At 36.9% G+C, this 21,801-nt stretch overlaps 1 protein-coding gene across 1 annotated transcript in view; it reads left to right on the forward strand.

The window, feature by feature from the left end:
- Positions 1–21,801, forward strand: part of SEMA3A (semaphorin 3A) — a 171,309-nt gene that overhangs the window by 122,997 nt on the left and 26,511 nt on the right. Inside the window, exons 7-11 of the mRNA XM_082043751.1 lie at positions 9,409–9,551; positions 10,716–10,830; positions 10,929–10,998; positions 12,076–12,220; positions 17,838–18,057. Of these exons, the coding sequence (XP_081899877.1) occupies positions 9,409–9,551; positions 10,716–10,830; positions 10,929–10,998; positions 12,076–12,220; positions 17,838–18,057 (693 nt within the window). The remainder of the gene's footprint in view (positions 1–9,408; positions 9,552–10,715; positions 10,831–10,928; positions 10,999–12,075; positions 12,221–17,837; positions 18,058–21,801) is intronic.

Consider the following 21,801-nt stretch of genomic DNA (forward strand, 5'->3'; position numbering starts at 1 on the left):
TTACTAAACTTTCTGCTAATTACTCTCCCTGCTGTTATGTATTACAAGCACACGTGCTGCAAATTCCTCGCTCACTGCTTTTAAAAATGATAAAATTTTGTCTGATACAAGGTTACTCCAAGAAGGTCATAATTCTTAAAAGTCACAGCAATTATATCAAATATTTCTGAAACACTATCAGTGAATTAAATAAATAAATAAATAAAATAAATAAAAAGAGGTTTTTCTTGTACAAAATAAAAGTACATACATACCAATTAAACAGAGTTTGAGGAGAACAACTTCCTGACAGAGCAAAGACTTTTCTATTGGTTTTCATCACACCTGTGCTATCAAATAATTTATCTTTTCTTTTTTCTTGTTTTAATGAGCAGAACTAACTTTCACATCATCCATAAACTAACACATTATTTCAATTGAGTACAGGTGTTGTTATTACCTTACAATGACTGAAGGTAAATTAAGTTGGAATCACGTATTATGCTCACATGACTACTGAAAGAGGTTGTCATAACCGATGCTATCACACTGAATACCTCAGGTTGTGCTGAGGGGTTTTGCTTCAGCTTACAGATGCCTTACTGCATTTTGTGTTGCTGTGCTACACTGACAGATCAGTTAAAAGCAGTCAGTCACCCAACCCTTTTCAGACTTTGCTGCCATCCCTCATTATTCTTACTTTAATGGATTTCGCGTCAAGTTGGTTTACACTAGCTGTAAAAGTTAATTATAACAACAAAACCCTTTTCATAGTCTGACAAAATGACTTCAGTTTTGTAGCCAAATCTAAAGGATTTAACAAAAAAAAAAAAATTTAATTACAGGAGATTAGGTAGTTTAGGAAATTGCTACAGGAGTGTTGTCTGCTGGATCACTCCTTGGGAACTGGTTCAGGCTGATGATCATTTCCCAACAAATGATAATCCTTCACTGAGAACTGAGGTGATGGCAGAGTCCTGTCCAGATTTTTGACATGACGTCTGGGAGGACATTGTTTCTACAGCTACACAACCTCTTCCACAAACTACAAATTGAACCTGGCAGAACAAAATTTACGAGTTTTTCTTCCTATTTTCAAAATAGATGATTTTTGACACAAAGGTCATATTTGTTCACATTGTAAGCAGAAAAAAAAAAAAAGTAAAAGGTGTGGACAAATGGTTCTGCTGGAGACAAAGTTGTGCACTGCATGGAGCTGAAAGAGAAATCTTAAAAGTTTAGGTCTTAAGAGGTATATGTAGGCTGAAGACATACTTGTCAAGCCACTGTTGTTCTGTTTGGGGTTTCTTGCCTTTGCATTTGTACTACTGAAGGCTGTCCCACTTTCCCTTTAGTGAAATGTGTTTCCCTTGTTAATCCCCAGCTATCCTTCACATTGAGCCAGGGACTTGTCTCCTGCAACGTGTGGTGTCAGGAGTTTGGCTGATGGTGTTGCTGCCCATGCTCTCTCTGCCTTCAGGACACTTTCTTGTATCCCCTAATTTTGTAGTTGCAAAGAGGAAGAATATTCCATCCAGTCATAATCACACATCCCTCAGCATTTGGAAAGACCTGAGAAAAATCACATTAGTGGAGAGGAACAGGTTTAGTCTCTGAGTTTTGGGTCATCTACTGTAAACTGTTTGAACATATCCAGGGACTTGTGTTCTACCTATGAATTTTCAGAACTTAAAAAAGGCAGGCCTGTAGCATGGCTCTGTTTGCCAAAAGTGCCTAAAATCCTATTTCAGAAACATCTTTTGTTTTCAGTGCGTCTGTGCTCCACTTCCTCCCCTAATACAACACTTTTTAACATAAAGATGGTGATATTTAGTTTTTGTCACTCATTCAGAGCTCTGAAGATGTAGGTTACACAGTTAAGGCACAGACTTTCCAGTGTTTTTATTTCCAAGCATCAATGTCAAAGACTTCAGATAAATGACTGAGAGAGAAAGAGACAGACTCTTAGCCGGAACTCTCATTAGTTCTTTCGGCAGAGAGGTTAAGAAATACAGAAAATTGAGATTAAAGTATTCCTAAATGTAGGTAATATGCTCCAAGCCTTACTTTCTGTTCTGCAAAGGACACTGTTTTTTTCAGTTGTCCAATTATTCTCTCTGAGGGACAAGTAAATTAGTTTAAAATTAATTGTGTTGATAGATATACAACACCTTAAAACATAGTCAACAACGGAAAAGAGGTGTTAATTTTGGTTGTTGTTCTGTAAAGAGATAATAATCACCTCTTTTAAATTAAATAGGGTGGATAGATCATAAGCATTGTTTTGTGAGAAATCTAATTTATGTTGAGAATTAAGCTATAATTTTACTGAACTTTTGTATTCACTTTTCTTCACCATATAATTAGTCTTTACAGGGAATCAAAACTATTGTTGTCTCTTTAGAACAAAGGCTTCAGAAACTGATAATTGCATCAGAGATCGTTTTCTTCTTTCTCCTTCCTGTGTGAGCCTAAATGTTACTCCTAGGAAATATTCATACTGAATGACGCCTCTAAGGCAGAGGAAGAGATCTGAGTAGTGGCACTGCCTGGAGATTTAAGCCTTGGCTGGTACTCAGAGGCTCATTTACGCTACTTTGGAGGTGTTAAGTGCCACAGACTGAGGTTGTGCTCCCCTTGGGGTCCCTTGGTCTGGTGGCCCTGGGGTGTTGCAGCCCCACCAGGCCCTTCTCCTTAAAGCTATCCAGCCAGCATGGAGCTCATATGTCTTAGTTTATTGTTAACTCTCCCAGCTACACTTGCCCTTCTTTGCTTCGGCCCCAACTATTAATCTGTAATTCCTTAAAAAAGACTCCCACTTAATTCAGATTTAACGTCTCTCACATTGTGAATGATCCACTGGTGACACTCAAGGTCAAAACACTAAAAAGCCACAACAGCTAGATTCCTCTTGCTGTAAGAACAGCACAGAGATGTGGAGGAATTTACACTTGTAAAAGCTTTGTGCATATTTTCTTATGTATGTCTTTTTGCTTGTTATGTTGCTGCTGCATCCATGTATTGAAAATGGTGGAAGAGTGATAAGTTAATATTATTTCAAATACCTTTGATCCTTGAAAATCTGTAATCTCTTTATGTCACAAAGAAATTCATATGAGTCACCACTGAAATAGAAGAGCCAAATTCTGCAGAGGAATTTTTTTTTTCTTAATTCTGCAAGGAGTTTTGAATCTGAAAAAAATTAAAGAATATGTGTGCCCATATTATAATCTGACTATGTTACCAAAAATACTTTTACTACTCTTTGAAAAAATAAAAGAAAAAATATGATATGGCTTCTAAGAAGGAGAAACTGTCATAGCTAACACGAGGTTTTAAGATCCTCATTCCTCAGCATCAGTCTGGCTTGACTCAAAGACAAACCAATTGATAAATACCATCAGTCTTTAAAACTCTTTCTGATGAGAATTTCCATTGAAGCATCAATGAGTGACCATAGTGTTTTTACCCCGTGATAACTGCTAACATCTCAATCTTGCATGGCCTGTGTGCCACACATCCACCTTCACCTACCCATGGCTTTGAAAGCAGTGTCTTTAAATCACGTCTCTGTGGTCTGTCCCTGGTACTACCTTCCATGTCAGCAACTGACAGAGTTACCACAAAACCCTCATATTAGCTCCACGATAGCCACAAGTTACCCCTTGTGCAAAGAGGATGCATTCTGATGCCATCCATGTTGCTGAGGAGCTTCACCGTAACAGTGAAATTCACAGAGCTCCGCTGTGTTTCCTGAGTCATCAACCACAAGAAGGATATGAAAGTTGAATTAAAATGAAGGGACTTTGGAAGAGCACCACTAAAAGCTTTGATGTTTTGTAAACTGCATTCAAGTATGTAAAACCACAAACCAACTTAACCCTCTCATCACTGTATATGAAAAGCCCTCTCCTCTGGTGACCTTGCTGAGTGTGGCCATGCCAGACGGCTCCCCTGTGCACATTTGTGACTGGTGCTGCAAGTCCCCCGCTCTGCGGGTGACAGAGCTCTCTGTGATTGCACATTCAGATTTTCTGAGGACATTGCTTGCTTGTCTGTGTTGGGTCTCAGTAGACGGCACTGTTCGTATTTATGAAGTCCCAAGTAGCTGTCTATTTTTGTTGTTGTTGTTAAATTTTTAATTTCAGCTTCCCTGGTCTTGTTCCTCTCCTCAGGGCCTCAGTCACCCTCCAGTATTTTTCATTAAATTATAGCAATTGCAGTTTTACTGAGCATAAAATTTCCCTAGTTTCTTAGAATTTTCTTGCTGTGGACTGATAAATTAGTCATTTTGACCATAAATATACAATAATAGGGGCATCCAGTTCAAACTCTTTACAAAATATTTCCTGAGAGAACTGCCCTTTGGCTCCTGTCAGATGATGAAGAGATGACCCCAGCTTCTGTTCCGTCAGCTTACTCAGTCTTGACAGCTAAAGGTAATTTCTGTGCCTTCGAGTTTATAGATCTTCATTAAAATGCTAATACAATTCAGTTAGAAATCCAATTTCTGACTTTTATTGTTTCTTGCTATTGGAGGGGGTGAGTCTGTGTGTGGCTGTTGCCACTAAAGAGTAACATTTTTAAAAGAACCAATGCAGATCGATTTTCCTTTGCTTTTTCTCAACCTGAAGTGCTGAGACAAGCAAAACATGTTTCCATTACTTAACTAAGCAAACAATGGCATATAAATCATAGAGGCAGCTGGACCAAGGTGTCGTTTTCATAAAGAGCCAGATTTCTCATGAAGGACAGTTTAATGGGCTGCTGCCAGTGAAATGTCTGCAGAGCTGGTAATTGCAGGAGGGCACACAAAAAGTAGCACTAGAAGCGTGTCATGTGGGAGCTGAGAAGTAGCCCCACGGCCAAGACAACTGGAAAAAGGAGACTGAGAAAGGTGTGCGCTTTAATAATTTGCTTCTTGAGGCTGACTGTTTTCAATAAAAATCTTAAGTTTTTATTTTTAGCTTGTTCACATTGGCTGCAAGATCAGAGAAGTGTTTTTAGCTGTAATTTTATTTTGATCATGTTTATGCTGTGGCTTTGTTTCTCCTTTGATCATGCTTAAACATGTTTCAGACATGTTTGTTTGATGTACACTGTTTTTAAAGCAGTCTTTCACATTGTCTGCTTGTGTTTTGTTTTTTGTTTTGTTTTTTTTTTTTAAAGCAATGAATCATAGCAAAATAGTTGCCATCAAATTATTTCTTAAATTCATTTTCTCAAAATACACTTTCTAGACATCTAGCCAATGGCAGAGTGCTTTTAAACAAGAAAGTGTTGCACTGTTGTAACAGCATTTCTGAGCGCCTTACATATTGGAGACAGTTTTAAGGTCTCAGAATACCCAATAATTCATACACAGAAAGGTGAAGTCATACTATCTATCCAAAATAGCAGCAGTACACCAACTTTTACAATTGTCACCAATGGTTTTGGATCAAAGTCCCACTTTCCATTCAGTAAAACTTGCTTGAAGTTCATTCCAGTGTTTCTTTTGTGGCTGCGTTGAATGTATGAAATAGGTCAACCCTGACTGAATTATTTTAAACTTCCCATGGGGACTCCTTGATACCAAAACTGTTTAATTTTACAGGGTAAGTCAGGGCAGTCTCGATACTTGAATATACACATTTATGGATGACATTCATTCTCCTGCTGCACGGATGAGCAATTAGGAGAGTCAAGGAGAAGTCCCTCATCTGTGGACAACATCTCCCTTTTCTTCCTCAAAGAAGAGCAATAGAAAAGTGCTACGTAGTCCATGGAGAACGCTATGTTGCGTGACTGTTGGCCATCTGGCTGATTGATTCATCATGACCCTAAACAGTTAGTTGTAAACATTGTCTGAAGCCCTGGAGTTAAATGCAAGTGTGCATCAAACCTCCAGCAAGTCAAGCAGCTCCTCTGCTAATGAAAAAATAAAGAACACGCTACAGATCACTAGTCTACACCACTCACTTCTTAGCTTTATAACCTATGAAATTCTCAATCACATTTCTCACTTCCGCTCCACACATATAACCATGTAGTTGCTTTTATCATGTTTGCATTCATTCTGAACAGAAAGGAATCTATATCTGTGCGCAACAGAACACATGTAGCCTGTTCTTCCTTTATTTGCTTCATTGCAGAGACATAAATCTGTTATATGGAAGAGGGGGGAAAACAACAAACACTACCAGGTAACAAGAGCAAAGGCCCTATAACATGAAGAACCACTCTTTTATTGACTAAAACATATCGATTTAAGCAAATGTTGAAACAGCCTGAGATTTGCTCAATAAGGAAACACCAGGGTTTTTCAACAAAAACTGTTCCATGATGTACAGTGGATGTGTTCTAATGTGAGGCTGTGTCACCACTTTATTTTCAGGGATGTAGTTAGAATTATTAATCACTAATTGAAAATCTGAATTCATCCCAGATGAGCACTAGACAAAGCACATTCACATGCACTTTGGCTATGGCATTAGTTGTATCCGCCTTCCTCACACCCCTCTTCTCTACTACCACTCTGACAGAATTATTTGAAATATATATTTTCTACTACTTAAACTATTTTTCTGTCATTCCTGTATCAGTCCTGCTTTAATACTAGACCCTTACTGTTTCAAAGTTCACTTGAAAATTATGGGAGGGAAAGAAAAGAATAATAGTATGCTAACCGAGGGCAAGTTTATATAACCCGTACTATAACAGCAATATTATTGACTCAAATGGGACTCCCCAAAGTATCTTCATAGGCCAATGTAAAATTAGATTTTTGATGCCTGATAATATAGTGGCTTATTTTAGAATTTGATATCTTGTGATTTACAAAACCCATTGCATAGAAACAAATCATTCAACCATTTGGGAATGTATTTAGGTTTTGGTTGAATGATTTTTTTTGCCCTTTTCATTAAGACCTTCAGATTATAAAAACAGTGTATTCAGACAAGAAGATCTCCAGATCCAGTAGCCCAGAAAAATGTCTACTAAAAGGTATCCTCTTTCTCTGATGTATCATTCAACAGGCTGTGATGCAGAAATTTTCAAGCTGTATGAAAGCTGTTGCATTCAAAGTCCTGGTAGATCACATATAACCGACATTAACCATGGTACAATATAATATAGATATTACATATCTTGGGCCTCATGTCAGTGTAACTTGAAGGCTATTAAATACATGTTAGAAAGAAAGGAAGATAATTTAGTATCTTAAATTACTGTGGGTTGGGGTGGAGAGCTTAAGCTGCTTACAGATTTTTTATGTTTTCAGGTGTCTAAAAAGGTTTATTTTAATAAATAACAGTTAATAGGCAGATTGTTCCACAGATATCTGTTCTGTGGCCTGTGTTGTTCAACATGCTCATAAATAACCTGAAAAAGTGGTTGAGCAGGAGGATGAGAAAAATTTTCACATGATACTAAGTTATTCAGCATAGAGAGACAAAGGAAGATTGTGAAGAATTACAAAAGGATCTTATGCAACTGGCTAGCTAAGCAATCAAATGACAAATTAAATTATTCTTGATGAATGATGTAGTGATAAGCCGTGGGGAAAACCATGAGGAAAACTTGCCTATCATCTTCAAATATAAAACAATGGGCTTTGGACTGAGCGTTACCACTGAAGAGTGAGGTTCTGGGGTTATGGAACTTAAAGTTCCATGAAAATTTGAGATTACTGCTTAGGAACTGTCAAATCGAAATTAAATGTTAGGAATTAATAGAAAAATAACAGAATTCCACAAAGAGCATTGCTATAGCCTTTGTCTAAGTGCACAATTCATCCACATGTTGAACAGTGTGGGTAGTTCCAATACAGGAATTAAGAGGCACCAAATGAAGTTAGTAAGATTGATGTTCATAACATGAAATCAGAAATAGGTTTTAGTTCTTTAGACTGAGTACATGAGGAACAAGTTCCAAAAGGACACTGTGAATGCTGGAAATTTGCATGGGTTCAAGAAGAGTCTAGACAGATAACTGGATGAAAAATCTACTGAGAGTTACTAAGTACATAGGAAGCAACCAAGCTCAGAGAATCAGCTACACTGAAAATATTTGAAGAAAGGGAGATCATTCTGTAAGAGTAGTATTTGTACTAACCATATTGTTCCTTTGTTCCAGATAATTACTCCTGGAGTCTGTATATTGATCTAAGTAGACCTTGGTCTAAGCCACTATGGTCATTCTTGTGTACCGTGTACACACACACAGAGTACATGAGAATATACATATAGAGATACACAAAATTACATTGCTTACAAACACTACCATCCTTAATAAGGCCGTGGGTTTCACAGGACAGCTAGTGCAAACTGGCAAAACAAAGTACAGTTCATTATTTCCATGACTATATAACAATAAACGTACACAGAAAATGTTAATGCATGACACTAAAATAGCATATAATTTCACATAGGAACAGGACTCTGACTAGTTAAATATAGTTTCCGGTTAATTATCCCAGCAGGATGTAAAATGGTTATAAAACAGATTGGTAAATCTGTTGGATGTGCCTTCTTTTTCCAAATATAGGGAAAGACACCAGCTGATGTATCTCTGTAAAATAGAGTGATGAGCCAGATTCACCACTGGTATGAATGTACTCTTATGATTTCTGTAAACTTCTCTCCCAAAACTTCTTTCCACCATTTTTACATAACAAACCAGTATGTCTGCATTTTATGTATTTTTATTTTTTGATGTATCTTCTTTATCACCAAACAATGTTGTCACTCTGTCAAGAAATAAAGATATTATATTAAATAAATACAAAAGAATAAAAATAATTTTAAGACACAATATTTCAATAACCTTAATAGAAATTCACAAATGCAAACCACTTCTCAAAATGAGACAAAAATGTTGGGGTTTAGTGCATCATAATGTGGAAGTAGACAACATCAATCAAAGCTGTATTTTTTAACCTTCTTTTTTTTTTTTTTTACAGTAATGCATTAATACCTCTCTAGATGTAAAATACTTTATATATTCTTCATTATTGCTAAAGCTAGGAATATTACATTTGTCTCAATAATTCTCTCATTTTATGTGTGACAAATACAGAAAGATTATTAACTTCACGTCAAAACATCCAAAGAAACAAGAAAAATGTCAGCAATAAATACATGGAATTAAGAAGCTATTCTGTATTTTTATACAACCATTTGTAAAGAGATTTCATGCATATTTAATTGTTTCGGTAATAAAATTAAGGTCTGTTAATTAAGTATCTGTAGCAAATATGTATTAAAAGTAAGAAGAATGTAAACATTTGTCATATGCTAACGGATGACTATGTATCTAACATAGATATATTCACCATTTGGTGCAAAGATTGATTCTTGGGGAGCAAAATCACAACTAATTTCTATAAGGAAGGCAAGTGTTTCAATTCATTGAGTAACAACATGCACAATGGCATTGTTTTCTCAGATCCTAGATTCATTAGCGCTCACCTGATACCAGAGAGTGACAATCCAGAAGATGACAAAATCTATTTCTTCTTCCGTGAAAATGCAATTGATGGAGAGCACACTGGGAAAGCCACTCATGCCAGAATAGGGCAGATCTGTAAGGTAAAATGGTGACTTCTTCCTGTGAGATTGAATGTGCTTGTAGGATGCTCTGTGAGTGATTTTAGAAACTGCATTTTCTTGCCTGTAAACTATTCAATGTTAATTCTGGCATTGCATTAAAGCAGAGATCCTGAGTGAAAAATCGTTAGGGGGTAACACACCCACAGATATACTATTCAGTTCTCTCTTTGGGGAAGTTGCACAAACTATCATATTTTGTTTAAGAAGTCATAGGCATCTTCTGAGGCTTAGAATGTGTCTGCAGAAGAGAGAGTCTTTTACAGGAAATGTGATACTTCCAGGTAGGCCAAAAACATCTGAATTATTTACTTTTTAAAGGAATGTTAATACCTTTCCATTCCCACATTAGTGCAAGTCTTTAAAAGAGAGTTAAAGAAAGATTTAATGAAGCAGTTTTTTAAGCTCAACTGTAGAAATGGGCAACCGTTCAGAAGACCCTTAATGGCTGCAGATTGAATCAGTCGTCCATACTGATAAATCTCCAAATATTTTTCTGACAGAGTTAACAAGATTTCTACAAGTGAAATGGTATTAATAAATTTTGCAGCTTTGGCAACTATGATGTTTACAGTAAAATTTCATGTCAGTCTCTAAGCACAATTTCAATATATCTCCTCAAATCCAGAGGTAGTAGCTGCTTGAAAATGGATTACCCCATAAGTATGGAATCCTTGGTGCACTTTATCCATAAGTTTTGCAGCTATGCAACTGATCCCACTGATCTAGCACTTTTATCTACTTTGTTCACTTGCAACTTGTGTTTCTACTTTGCTGCTACTCAGTTAATAGTAATAAACCCCTTAAGTTTTACCAGGACATGGCAGCCCTGGACCTCTATAGCAAAATATTCTGTATGTCTTTCTTCATTGCTGTATACATATCAGAATATATAAAGAGGCTTGAGATTTTTTGTTTTCTTAAATTATGTTTTACTATGAAATATGTAGCAATACAACACAAAATAAAAGTAATTCAGAATTAATGTCTTTGACAACATAATAATGCCTTTACATGCAGAAGGTGAATTCTTTTATCTATTTTCTGTAAGTAGCATCTTGTGGATATTTACCCTATTTTCTCTGTACTCTATTGATACTTCAGAGACTGTTACTAGCTATTAACGCAAAACACTTTTCTTGTTAGAATGACTTTGGTGGACACAGGAGCCTTGTTAACAAATGGACAACTTTCCTCAAAGCACGTCTGATCTGCTCTGTGCCGGGACCCAATGGCATTGACACACACTTTGATGAACTACGTAAGTGGCAGAAATGGCTTTGAATACAGAAATGTTTTCAGGTATTATCCATATGAATTGAACTTAGTTTTCTTTTCTGTGTCTTCTTATTTTTACAGAGGATATATTCCTAATGAACTCAAAAGACCCTAAAAATCCAATAGTCTATGGAGTGTTTACAACTTCCAGGTACAGAACATATCATTTTACTTGCACGGAAACTTGTGTCGGTGCTTGTTTTAAAGAGGTCTCTTTGTTAAAAATGTTTTCAAGAAACACAAAATTTTCTTAACCTTTGAACTGAGAAGTCAGTGGCAGTAAGGAGTAATGAATTAGGTTTCTTTTCTTATGAGCAACGTACATCATCACTCTGAAGCAAGTAATCACAAGAACTATCAGTTTCTCAGGCTGTTCTTGTGGCTGAATTGGCTTTTAATAGTTGGGATCAGAATTTGTAGACCTTTCCACACAGACCTGGAAAAATAACACAAGCATAAATATGCTTGTTTGGGGACAGAGTGTAATAGAAAATCCATGGTGTGATAAATTGGCTACTCAAGGAGGTATTAATAAAAAATATTGCTGAAATCTGGAAAGTTTAACAAACTTTCAAGAGTTCTGTTATTTTATCACATGTAACTGTGACTTGAATGTTTTGGTTTCATTGTGCTTTCACTGAGACCAAAATAATACTTGTAGCTTCGACCTAAAGGAAGGCTTGCAGCACTGGCTACACTGCCACATTTATCTGTGAAAGACAAAAGTTTCAGTTTCTAAACAGAAAGAATGTTTCTGCTGATAACCAGGCATAGAACAGGGAGAGTTACAAGTACTTACAGTCTTCTGTAGAAAATCTCAAGGTAAGAAACAACACTAAAGTTTGCATGTGTGCTGCCCAAATGACGGAAGAGAATGCTAAAAAGAAAACAGAAAAATACAAAGTGTAGGAAAGAACAGAATAGTCCTCTGGGGAAAGCTCTGTGGAAATTTACTCAAGTTGAGGCTTTGGCCTTCTGGGGACAATATGTTTTAAATAGTGGAATAGCCAACATCTGCTTACGAAAATGTCTGAGAGATTGTATCAGTTATGCTGAACTTTTACAGGAGGTGAGTTAGGATTGCTCTGAGAACATGTCAGAGTTTTGATAATCAGCACATGCAATAAATTATAAAGTGACAAGCTGCTATTCCCATAGCTCTTCCACTTGATTAAACTGAGTGATAATTTAAAGAACCTGATTTGATTTCTTCTCCCCTCATTTTTAGCAATATCTTCAAGGGGTCAGCCGTATGTATGTACAGCATGACTGATGTGAGGAGGGTATTTCTTGGTCCCTATGCCCACCGAGATGGCCCAAATTACCAGTGGGTTCCCTACCAAGGGCGAGTGCCATATCCACGGCCAGGAACTGTAAGTACCCTAGGAAATATAGTATGATACGTATAATAGTATAATATGATTTTGGCATTCATACTAACAACTTCAGCAGACGTTTGAGCAATGGCTGCAGAACTTCACTGGAAGTCAAATGTTACATAAATTACTCTGCATTATTCTTTCCCTAGAATTTGTCTTTATTCCAAATATTGGCTGAATCATTCTTAGTGAGAATGAACAGAAAGCAGAGCATCTGCCTGGCTGTTAAGAAACATTCAATTGTTCTCGATACTGAATCTAGTATAGTAAGACAGCTATTTCTGCAACGGATGATAGTGACTATAATAATTTCTAACTTCCACTGGGATTTTGTAAAATCTATGCTTCTACTTGTTTCTCTGTTTCTAGTTTATGAATGACTAAAATATCAGTGTATATAAGGCACCCATATTTAGAACACCCAGCTGATGTCATCACATTCTAGAAATATTTAACTGCCTCTGAAATTACTAGTAGTCTAAGATGAAACATTTATGAAAACAGTATTAATTTTGTACATTGGGATGGGTCCTTAGTAAAAATCAGCTTAGCCCATTTAAGATCTGAAATATCATTACCGAAGGTTACATATATATGTATACATGTATACACATAAGCATAAACATATAAATGTAAATAATATATCTGTCTATAATATTCTTTAAAAGTAAGTCACGAAATAAACCAGGAATAGGTTTGTTCCTTTTTTTTTTAGTCATCAGATTTTCTACTTTTGTGAGGTATGTTTTGAAATTGCTCTTTCAAACCTGATCTTTCAACTGCTCTCCAACAGTTAGACAATATATATCCTCAGCCTAATGAAAATGACTTCCTAAGTAAAAGAAAACAGTGGCTCCCTGACAGCCAGATTCCTCAGCACTCTTCACTCCCTCACTATTACGGCTAAAGGGATTCCTAATTTTTTCCAGAGTTAAAATACAAGCTCTGAATCATAGGAGAGGTTTTGTTTCTCATTTGATGCTGAACCTTTTTTCTTTTGTAATTACTATAGTTAATGCTGATATGTCAGAGGTTTTTTGAAGTTGTATTGTTTTACATATATTGTTTACTTTGTGGAAAATGTGAATGAGTAAGTATTTTCAGTATTTCTTGTATAGCTAATGTCATCTTCTTTTCAGTCTGAGAGTAGTAACTTGGTGTTCATTATTCTGTTTATTTATATTCCTCTTTGATTCCAGTATTGATTAACCTTTCTAAGCAAAACCAAATTATAGATATTACGTAAAACTACAGACAAAAAAGAATGTTACATTTTCTATCACAGAAATACACCAAAATAAAGAACCAACTTCTGCACAGTGGGTCTGCTACATTCATTTCTGAGATCAGACACAGCTCTTTTGAGATTCTGAATGCACAGCTCAAATATTTGCCCTAGAGACTGGCGACATGGCTCTTCCTGTCCCGTAGCCTGTGGGTTACTCCAAGACTTGTCTGAGGGTCTTGAACTGAGGTCCATATGCGAGAAGAATAACTTGATGAAATCCCTAAGGACAAACAGAAAAGCAGGGACCTGAATCCAGTGACTAAGTAACCAAACCCACCCAATCTTTTCCCAAATAGGGAAATACAGTTCAGCTATATACATATATATATATATGGATTTCTTTTGGGGGTTGCTACCCTCTCAGAATGGGTTTTACCCTTACAGTTTCACTATAATATATACTAAGATGCACAAAGAAAGTGCAAAGATGTTCATATTTCATTGTAAATATTTTTCATGCCTGAGGGCAAATGTGATCCCAAATTATACAGTTCCACAGAGCAGTCACATCATGTAGTGCAAGAGGCCATGGCAGTGTAAATGATGTTAATTAAAGAGTGACTGAGGCCATTGGTTTCTCCCAGCCCACTGCCAGTGACTTTAAACCTGGTGTCTACCACTTCAATTTTTTTTTAATATATTTTTTTTGTCTTAGTTGTTAAATTATTCTATTGTATCAGTACGATAAAACTGAATTTAAAATGAGAGACATTTCTGGCTGAAAGAAGCTTTTTGTTTCTAAAGTGATAAAACTGGATATAATTTCAATAGCTTTGAAGACTTGTTGAGAATAAAGAAGAAAGGTGTTCGAAGTTTCTTTAGATGTCAGACTTGTGGCTTCCTTTTCCAAGAAATGCAGAAAGAGAAGGAAGAAATAAAACCTGAGCTTCTTACAGTAATCCAGTCCCAGATCTCACTGCAGTTAGACGGTGCTGAATTATCTGAGGAATTTTATAGGTGAGGCACCAGTAAACTTCTTGAGCATCTGGTGACTTGCCCAGTATGAGTAAGGAAAGAGGAAATGGTTCTTTTGAAAAGTCAGAAAACTTTGTAAACAATTCTACAGCAGCTTCACATTTAACAAAGCAGTTGCCAGGATTTTTCCTTTAAGATCTCTAGATTTTTGTTCATTTGTTTGTTTCTTTGTTTGGTTGTTGTTTTTTAACCTTTTAACAACTTTTGATAGAGGAGGTTTTTTGTCTATACTTCACCTTGAATGAGGCATCTCAACCTGAATTAATGTCTGACTTTCTGTGAACTCAGCTAACAGAGCTCAAGGTTTCTCTGCTTCATGGTACCAAGAGTTTGTCTTCAGTTATGACCAAATAACTTTTTGTTCCTACTGAAATGTAGCTATTGCTTTATTCTGATGGATTCCCTAATACGCCAGTTAGGATAAATCTTAGTTGCCTCCTCCTGACTGATCAAAACCCCTGACATAGTGTACTGGGCACCAGCAATTAGCAGTGGATGTTTTATCGAGAGTTTGCAAGAGTTCTTTAACTCTGTTTGAATCCAAGATGAAGCTAATTTCTCCAAACTTCTTCAGGACATTTGTAGTCATGCCTATCTTTTGGCACTTGAAAACTTACTATTTCCTTGATATCAGTGGAACTGATCAGGTGTATAAACATGAGTTCTTACGAAACACCTTGCCCATTAGCTTGACCCAGACCCCTCAAATCAAAAGGAGGCCTATCATTAGGATCAAGAAAAATGTCTTTATTATGTATCCTGGTTTTGTGACCACAACATAAGTAAACATGACAGGACGTTCCTCGTCAAGGCAACTCGGATTTTATGTAGGTTGAGATTCCTCTGCAAGCAATTTGGACTATGGATGGGCTAAATGTCACCTACTGATGATGACCATTTAACTCCATTGACAAGGGAGGGAGTTATAGCAAAAAGAGTTTTATTTCATCTCAGTTTCCCAAAGTGGAGTGGGATGAATGTGAGCCACAGACTAGTCCAGGTAAAGCACTTTAGACTTCAGATGTAAAGACACAAAGTTACTGTCATTTGCTTACTCTCATAAATTAGGGATCCAAGCAGTAATCTGTCTCTCAGAATTGGGAGTCTCATTTAAGCATACAGAATTATGACACTAATTCTAGTTTTATGATTTTTCTGCATAAAATATAACTTAGTCAACATTGCTGTGAGTACAATGCTTTTTTAGAAAATGAGCCAGAGTGTAAATATTCAAGCAATTGAAACACAGCTGAAATTCATTTACTTAAAATTGAAATGATTTTTTTTTTTTTTGCAGTGTTTGCCCAGCTGCAAATCATACCACTTAGTTCTTGGGTACTGATTTTTATACTTAAAGAACTTTACATATATTATCTAATTAAACATTATCTAATTATTCTAAGTAATTAGAACTGAACTCTAGTTAGAATATTAATAGAGATGTAAAGCAAACTGAAAATTGAAGTTTTGAATTTTGAACACAATTTTTAAGACATGGTTTAGTCAATTATTATAAAAATTCTATCTGATGTTAACATTATAATACTTCTGTACAAGTGAGCAAAAAACAAGCAAACAAACAAAAAACAATGAAAAAATGTTGACACAATGAAGTAGATAACTAACTTGCTTTCTGCTTAGTCTGCTCCATGTGCATTAGTTAAATGTCCTCCTTCCCTTCTTCCCTTCCTCCCTTCCTCCCTTCCTCCCTTCCATACCATATAATGGAATAGAGTGTAGGAATTTGCTTACTAACAAGTTTGCCAAAAAGAGACAATTTACACTTTATATATCCAGGCTGGAAGTGTCTCTTTGCTGAGTATAACAACTACTCATTTTGACAATATTGATTTTTTAATTTCATTTCTGATGAATTATTAATAATTTGGATCAAGGTGATAGCAAAGACAATTGATTTGTTTTGCTGAGCATCCTGCAAGGTCTGGATTCTTGGTTAACAAGATGTTGTCCTCTAGGTTTTTAATTTAATTGGAAGATATTCTACACGTGGATAGAAAGGGTAAATTATCTAGGGCATTTTAACACCAGCTGTTTATATTACAGATTCAAATGCTGCAATCATAATTGTCAACAGGGCTTCAGAGTTTTATGTGTCTTAAATAACTATCTCTGAATAGATTAGGAGTTGCCAACAGTAAGTTCTTTGCCAAGTTTGGACTGGTGATTTAATTCTATTGTGGTTCATTTTCTTCATCAGTTCAACATTACTAGCATACTACTAATGCTTACTTTAAAGTAATCTCTAATTGTTCATAAAATACTTACCAGTTCTACAAAACAGATGAAGGTAAATGGTGGTGATAACCCACAGTTATCACGTCTCCCCATGGGGACACGAGGTGGGTGAAAATGGTGAATATTTTTTGTGGATACTGAAGCCATACTCTTACTGCTCCTTCCCTCCTCAGCCTCTACATTTTGCTCACATTGGGAAAATGTAAGCAGAGAATTCTCTGCTTCTCACAGATTAGAGGCAAAACTGTCTTGCCCACTATGGCTGTATAAGTGGACCAAGGGACTCTCTACTGTGGTACCTCATGGGGATGAGCTTAAGCCTGAGGGAGCATCAACCATTCCATTACTGTGCAGTGCACAACAGTGAGGACTTATTTCATTTCCTTAGCAAGACTCATCTCACCTGACTGTTGACATTGACAGTATGAGAAGCAACGCTCACACGAGGCTTTCTTTAGAATCAATGGAGAGAGAAGAGATACATTTAGGACATGAGCCATTTGATTTGATTTAGTGCAACAGGATCCATGTTATCAGGACTACATGGATGATATAGGCTTGTTGAGACAAGCAGGAGTTTGAAAAGTCAGTAGAACTGGGAATTGTCCCAGCATTAAAGGATTTATTTCCCAGACAGGAATTGATTTCCAGTCAACTTCTGAGGACAGTACATTGAAACTAAGATGGTGCCACAATTAATAAATTTTCTGTTCTTTACATAACCGAATACTGAAATTGCTTGTCTCACATTGAATGAGTTTAGATAATTCAAGATTTCTTCCTTTTGCCAACTAAGATTACTGCTGGATGAGTAAATGATTAGAAATCCTTTTGCACAGCATAATAGTAAGAAAAATTATGTATGAGGATCATTCACATTGATTTAAATAGATTTTTTTTTTAAAAATAGAGACTTTTAGTGACAGAATTAACTTTTGCTGTCACGAAACACTTAGATCCACTGTCGTATTTAATTATAGAGTGCAGTAGTTCGGATGATTGTAATGAAATGGATTTTGAATATGTTACTAGGGATTAACAATAAAATGTAAAACTTATTTATTTATTTATTTATTTATTTTTTATTTCCAGTGTCCCAGTAAAACATTTGGAGGCTTTGATTCCACCAAAGACCTTCCTGATGAAGTTATAACATTTGCAAGAAGTCATCCAGCCATGTACAATCCAGTATTCCCCATCAACAACCGTCCAATCATGATCAAAACAGATGTGGATTACCAGTTCACACAAATAGTAGTAGATCGGGTAGACGCAGAAGATGGCCAATACGATGTGATGTTCATTGGCACAGGTGAGAAGTCTTGAATCTACTCTGTATGCTCCTCCAGGCATTATGGAGACATAGATCAGATAAAATTTTATACTCCAGAAGACAGAACACTGATTTATGTTCCCGTGTACACCTGTGAAAAGTTGGGGCAAGACTCAAAACTGTGTGTGGGGAGGTCTTTGTTACATACAATCACTGTTACAGGTTCAGGCTGTGGCCTGCATAGCTTAATTCTTTAGGAGTTTTGCCAACTGGATTAAGACCAAACCACTCTCTTTTCAACTACTGTTATTAGGGGATTTTATTAGAAATATCTTGCCTTATTAAACATTATCTAGTATTAAAATGCAAGTTTTGAGGTACCCATTTTGAAGTGTAGCATAAGAAGCATTTAACATGAATGAGGCAAGTATCCAGGTATGGGAAATGTCTTGTGTGCCTTTCAAATATTTCAAGTATTGCCTTAAGATGTCCAGCTCTTTAGCCAGAATAGTGCATCATTTTACTTAAGATGAAGATATCTGACACATGCAAAGTGTTTTAAGAAGACATGGTATTTGAATACAAATGTGATATCTTTTCCAAAGCATTCACAGAATCATACAGCGTGGGCATTTTCTAAAAGTGGAAACAGACATTAAGAAAATACTTTTTTTTTTTTAAAAAAAAAGGTAATAATGAGAAATAACAGTAGCCAGAAATTAGGTAATATGCAGTTGCCTAAGTTCAGTGGCTTCAGAGCTATGCTGATGCAGTTGGTGGATTTACTTCTTCACCTTTGAAGATATTCCATTAGTTGGCTGGTGTTTCAGGTACGTTGAATAAAAGTATTTTAAACTTCTACTGAACATAATTGCTAGTAATTAGACATTGGCATAATTAAGTCAAAACACATCAAAACACAACCCCACTGTTTCTTTTCAGCTTTGAGCCAAAAAACATGTATCTGGCTGTGTGTCTTGTAACAGTCCAATTTTTTACCTGCTTTAAGTGCAGTTCTGGTGCTCTAGACCTGAGGTCAGATTTCCAAAGCCATAAATCATGGAGTCATGGAGTCATAGAATCTTTTAGGCTGCAAAAGACCTTTAAGATCAATAAGTCCAACTGTTACCTAGCACCGCCAAGTCCATCACTAAACCATGTGCCTGAGCACCACATGTACCACATTAAACACTTCCAGGAATGGTGACTCAACCACTTCCGTGGGCAGCCTGTTCAAATGCCAGACAACCCTTTCCATGAAGAATTTTTTCCTAATAACCAATCTAAACCTCCCCTGGTGCAACTTGAGCCTGTTTCCTCTTGTCCTAACACTTGCTACTTTGGAGAAGAGACCAACACCCTCCATGCTACAACCTCCTTTCAGGTAGTTGCAGAGAGTAATAAGGTCTCCCCTCAGCCTCCTTTTCTCCAGGCTAAACAGCCCCGCTTCCCTCAGCTGCTCCTCGTAAGACTTCTGCTCCAGATCCTTCAGCAGCTTCATTGCTCTTCCTTAAACTCTCTCCAGCACTTCAATGTCTTTCTTGCAGTGATGGGCCCAAAACCAAGGACAGGGTTCCAGGTGCAGCGTCACCAGTGCCAACTACAGGAGAATGATCAGGGCCCTGGTCCTGCTGGCCACAGTGTTTCTGAAAAAAGTCAGGATGCTCTTGGCCTTTTTAGCCACCTTGGCACACTCCTGGCTCATATTCATCTGGTTGTCAACCTACACCCTCAGATCCTTTTCCTCCAGGCAGCTTTCCAGCCACTCTTCCCCAAACCTGCAGTGTTGCATGAGATCTCTTTCATGTTGATGCCTGAAATATATTATGAATAAACAGAGCTGATGAAGCTTTGTGTACCAAACACAGTACATGCGTAACAACCCAGAACATTTACTGCAGGAAATGCAGCTCTGCAGAAAGTGTTCCAGCTCTTTAAAGCTGTGAAGTGAGTTATTAGATACCAGTGCTACAATATGTTCTTGCATAAAACATTGAAAATTAGTTTCATATGATTTTACACAACACATATATTTTCCATCACACATTACAGACTTCAATGCCATCTACAATTGGCAGTGATTTGTGCCTTTCAACAAGTCTTCTATGACCTGATTTAGCCAGAAAAGAAAAAATTAATGGCAATACTCCCCTTGGCTGCAATGTGAAGGATCAAGCTCTTCTCCATCCAGAGTATGATGCTGAACAAACATAAGGAGCTGATTTATGTCTACATCTTGAGCACAAGAGGTGGCATTTATCTCACCAAAGTTTGGCATTCAGTCTAAGAATGATGCCTTGGTTTCTGTAAGGGAGAGAGATAAGTACTCCCAGAGAGAGATTCGTTGCACTTTCTTTGAGACTTCTATTAGAATAAGATGAATAGTTATGTAGAAGTTCCTGCCTGTTTTCAGACAGTACAGGAAGACTTGCTTAAACCTCAGCTATAGCTTTCAGATAGTTATCATTACGTATAGTGGCTCTTATCTAAATTAGTCAGGCAACGTCTCCTTCTAAAAGAGCCTCAATGATACCTAGCTCTTACTTTTGAGTTGAGAATTTAGGCATTCGATTCTCTAATCCACTAATATTCAAGCGTATGGTACGTGCTCTGGATCTCATCCAACATTGCTGATATTTGTGCCCAAGAACTGTAAGAAAAATATTGAAAAGTTATTACTTGCACTTGCCAAGAGATTTTAGCACCAAAAACACAGCTTCGTAAGTGCAGGGTGTTATTTTTTTCTGGAAATATTACTTTTGTCTGTAGGAACTGTTCTTTTTTCCAGCAGGAGGTTATACCGTCATGGGTGAAGAACAGGCACTATATAACACCTTTGCTTGGAGTTGGGGCACAGAAGGTGCTCCTCTGAGCTCACTATTCTTATTTTGGTTTTCTGAATGAGGACAGGGCATCTTTCATGCAGGGGGAAAGGAAAAGAGGCAGAACTGAGGCCCTGCCTGCCTTCTGCCAGAAAGCTGCACTGAGCTGGCTGGTCAAACCCAAAGGAACCAGAAACAGATACACAATCAGCATCTACTGCATCTTCCCCAAGCAAAGAACAAACTGGGGAGCAGATTAAGGACTCTAGTCACAGTCCAGTTTCCCACTTGATAACTAAACCTATGATAAAGTCAGAATTAAGCCCTCTGGTATATGACTGGATTTTTCTGTGAGGGTCTGTCCCATCAGATTAGATACATTTCTCTGTATTTTCCCATTTCCATTGCAGCAATCTACAGTATTCCCACATGCTTCTGAACTTCAGTACATTGAAAAAATAGTAGTGGTTTGGTTTTGTGGTTTTTTTTTTTTTTTCTTTTCCTTGAATAACTGATGATAATTGAACACAGTATAATTAATAGACATCCAGTGTGGTCACATTTTCCTTTCCTGTGGGTGAACTCTTTAGCCGAGCAGTTTCTTTCCCACTGTGATTGTACCAGTCTTTTTCACAATGGAAATAAAGTCATATCGGTTTGCTTGAAATTATATCAGAAAAAAACAGGATTTAAGATAAGCACTTAATGCATATCCTGAGTGTCTGATGTTTGGGATCATTTGGCACAGTCAAGGTACATCTGTCAGTAAAGCAAATTAATAACAGTAATCTTATCTCACAGAGCAGAGCCTATTGATCCTAAAGAAGAAGCCTGATTCCATTTGTGTGAAATTGTTTGAAATACGACTCTGTAAAACTTGATCTAGAACTCCGATAAAGCCCCACTTTGTTACCTGTGGCCTGACCAGAGTCGCCATAGTGATTAACACCATGTATCTTTG

This window comes from Streptopelia decaocto (genome assembly GCF_964273445.1).
Source record: "Streptopelia decaocto genome assembly, chromosome: 1".
Taxonomy (NCBI): domain Eukaryota; kingdom Metazoa; phylum Chordata; class Aves; order Columbiformes; family Columbidae; genus Streptopelia; species Streptopelia decaocto.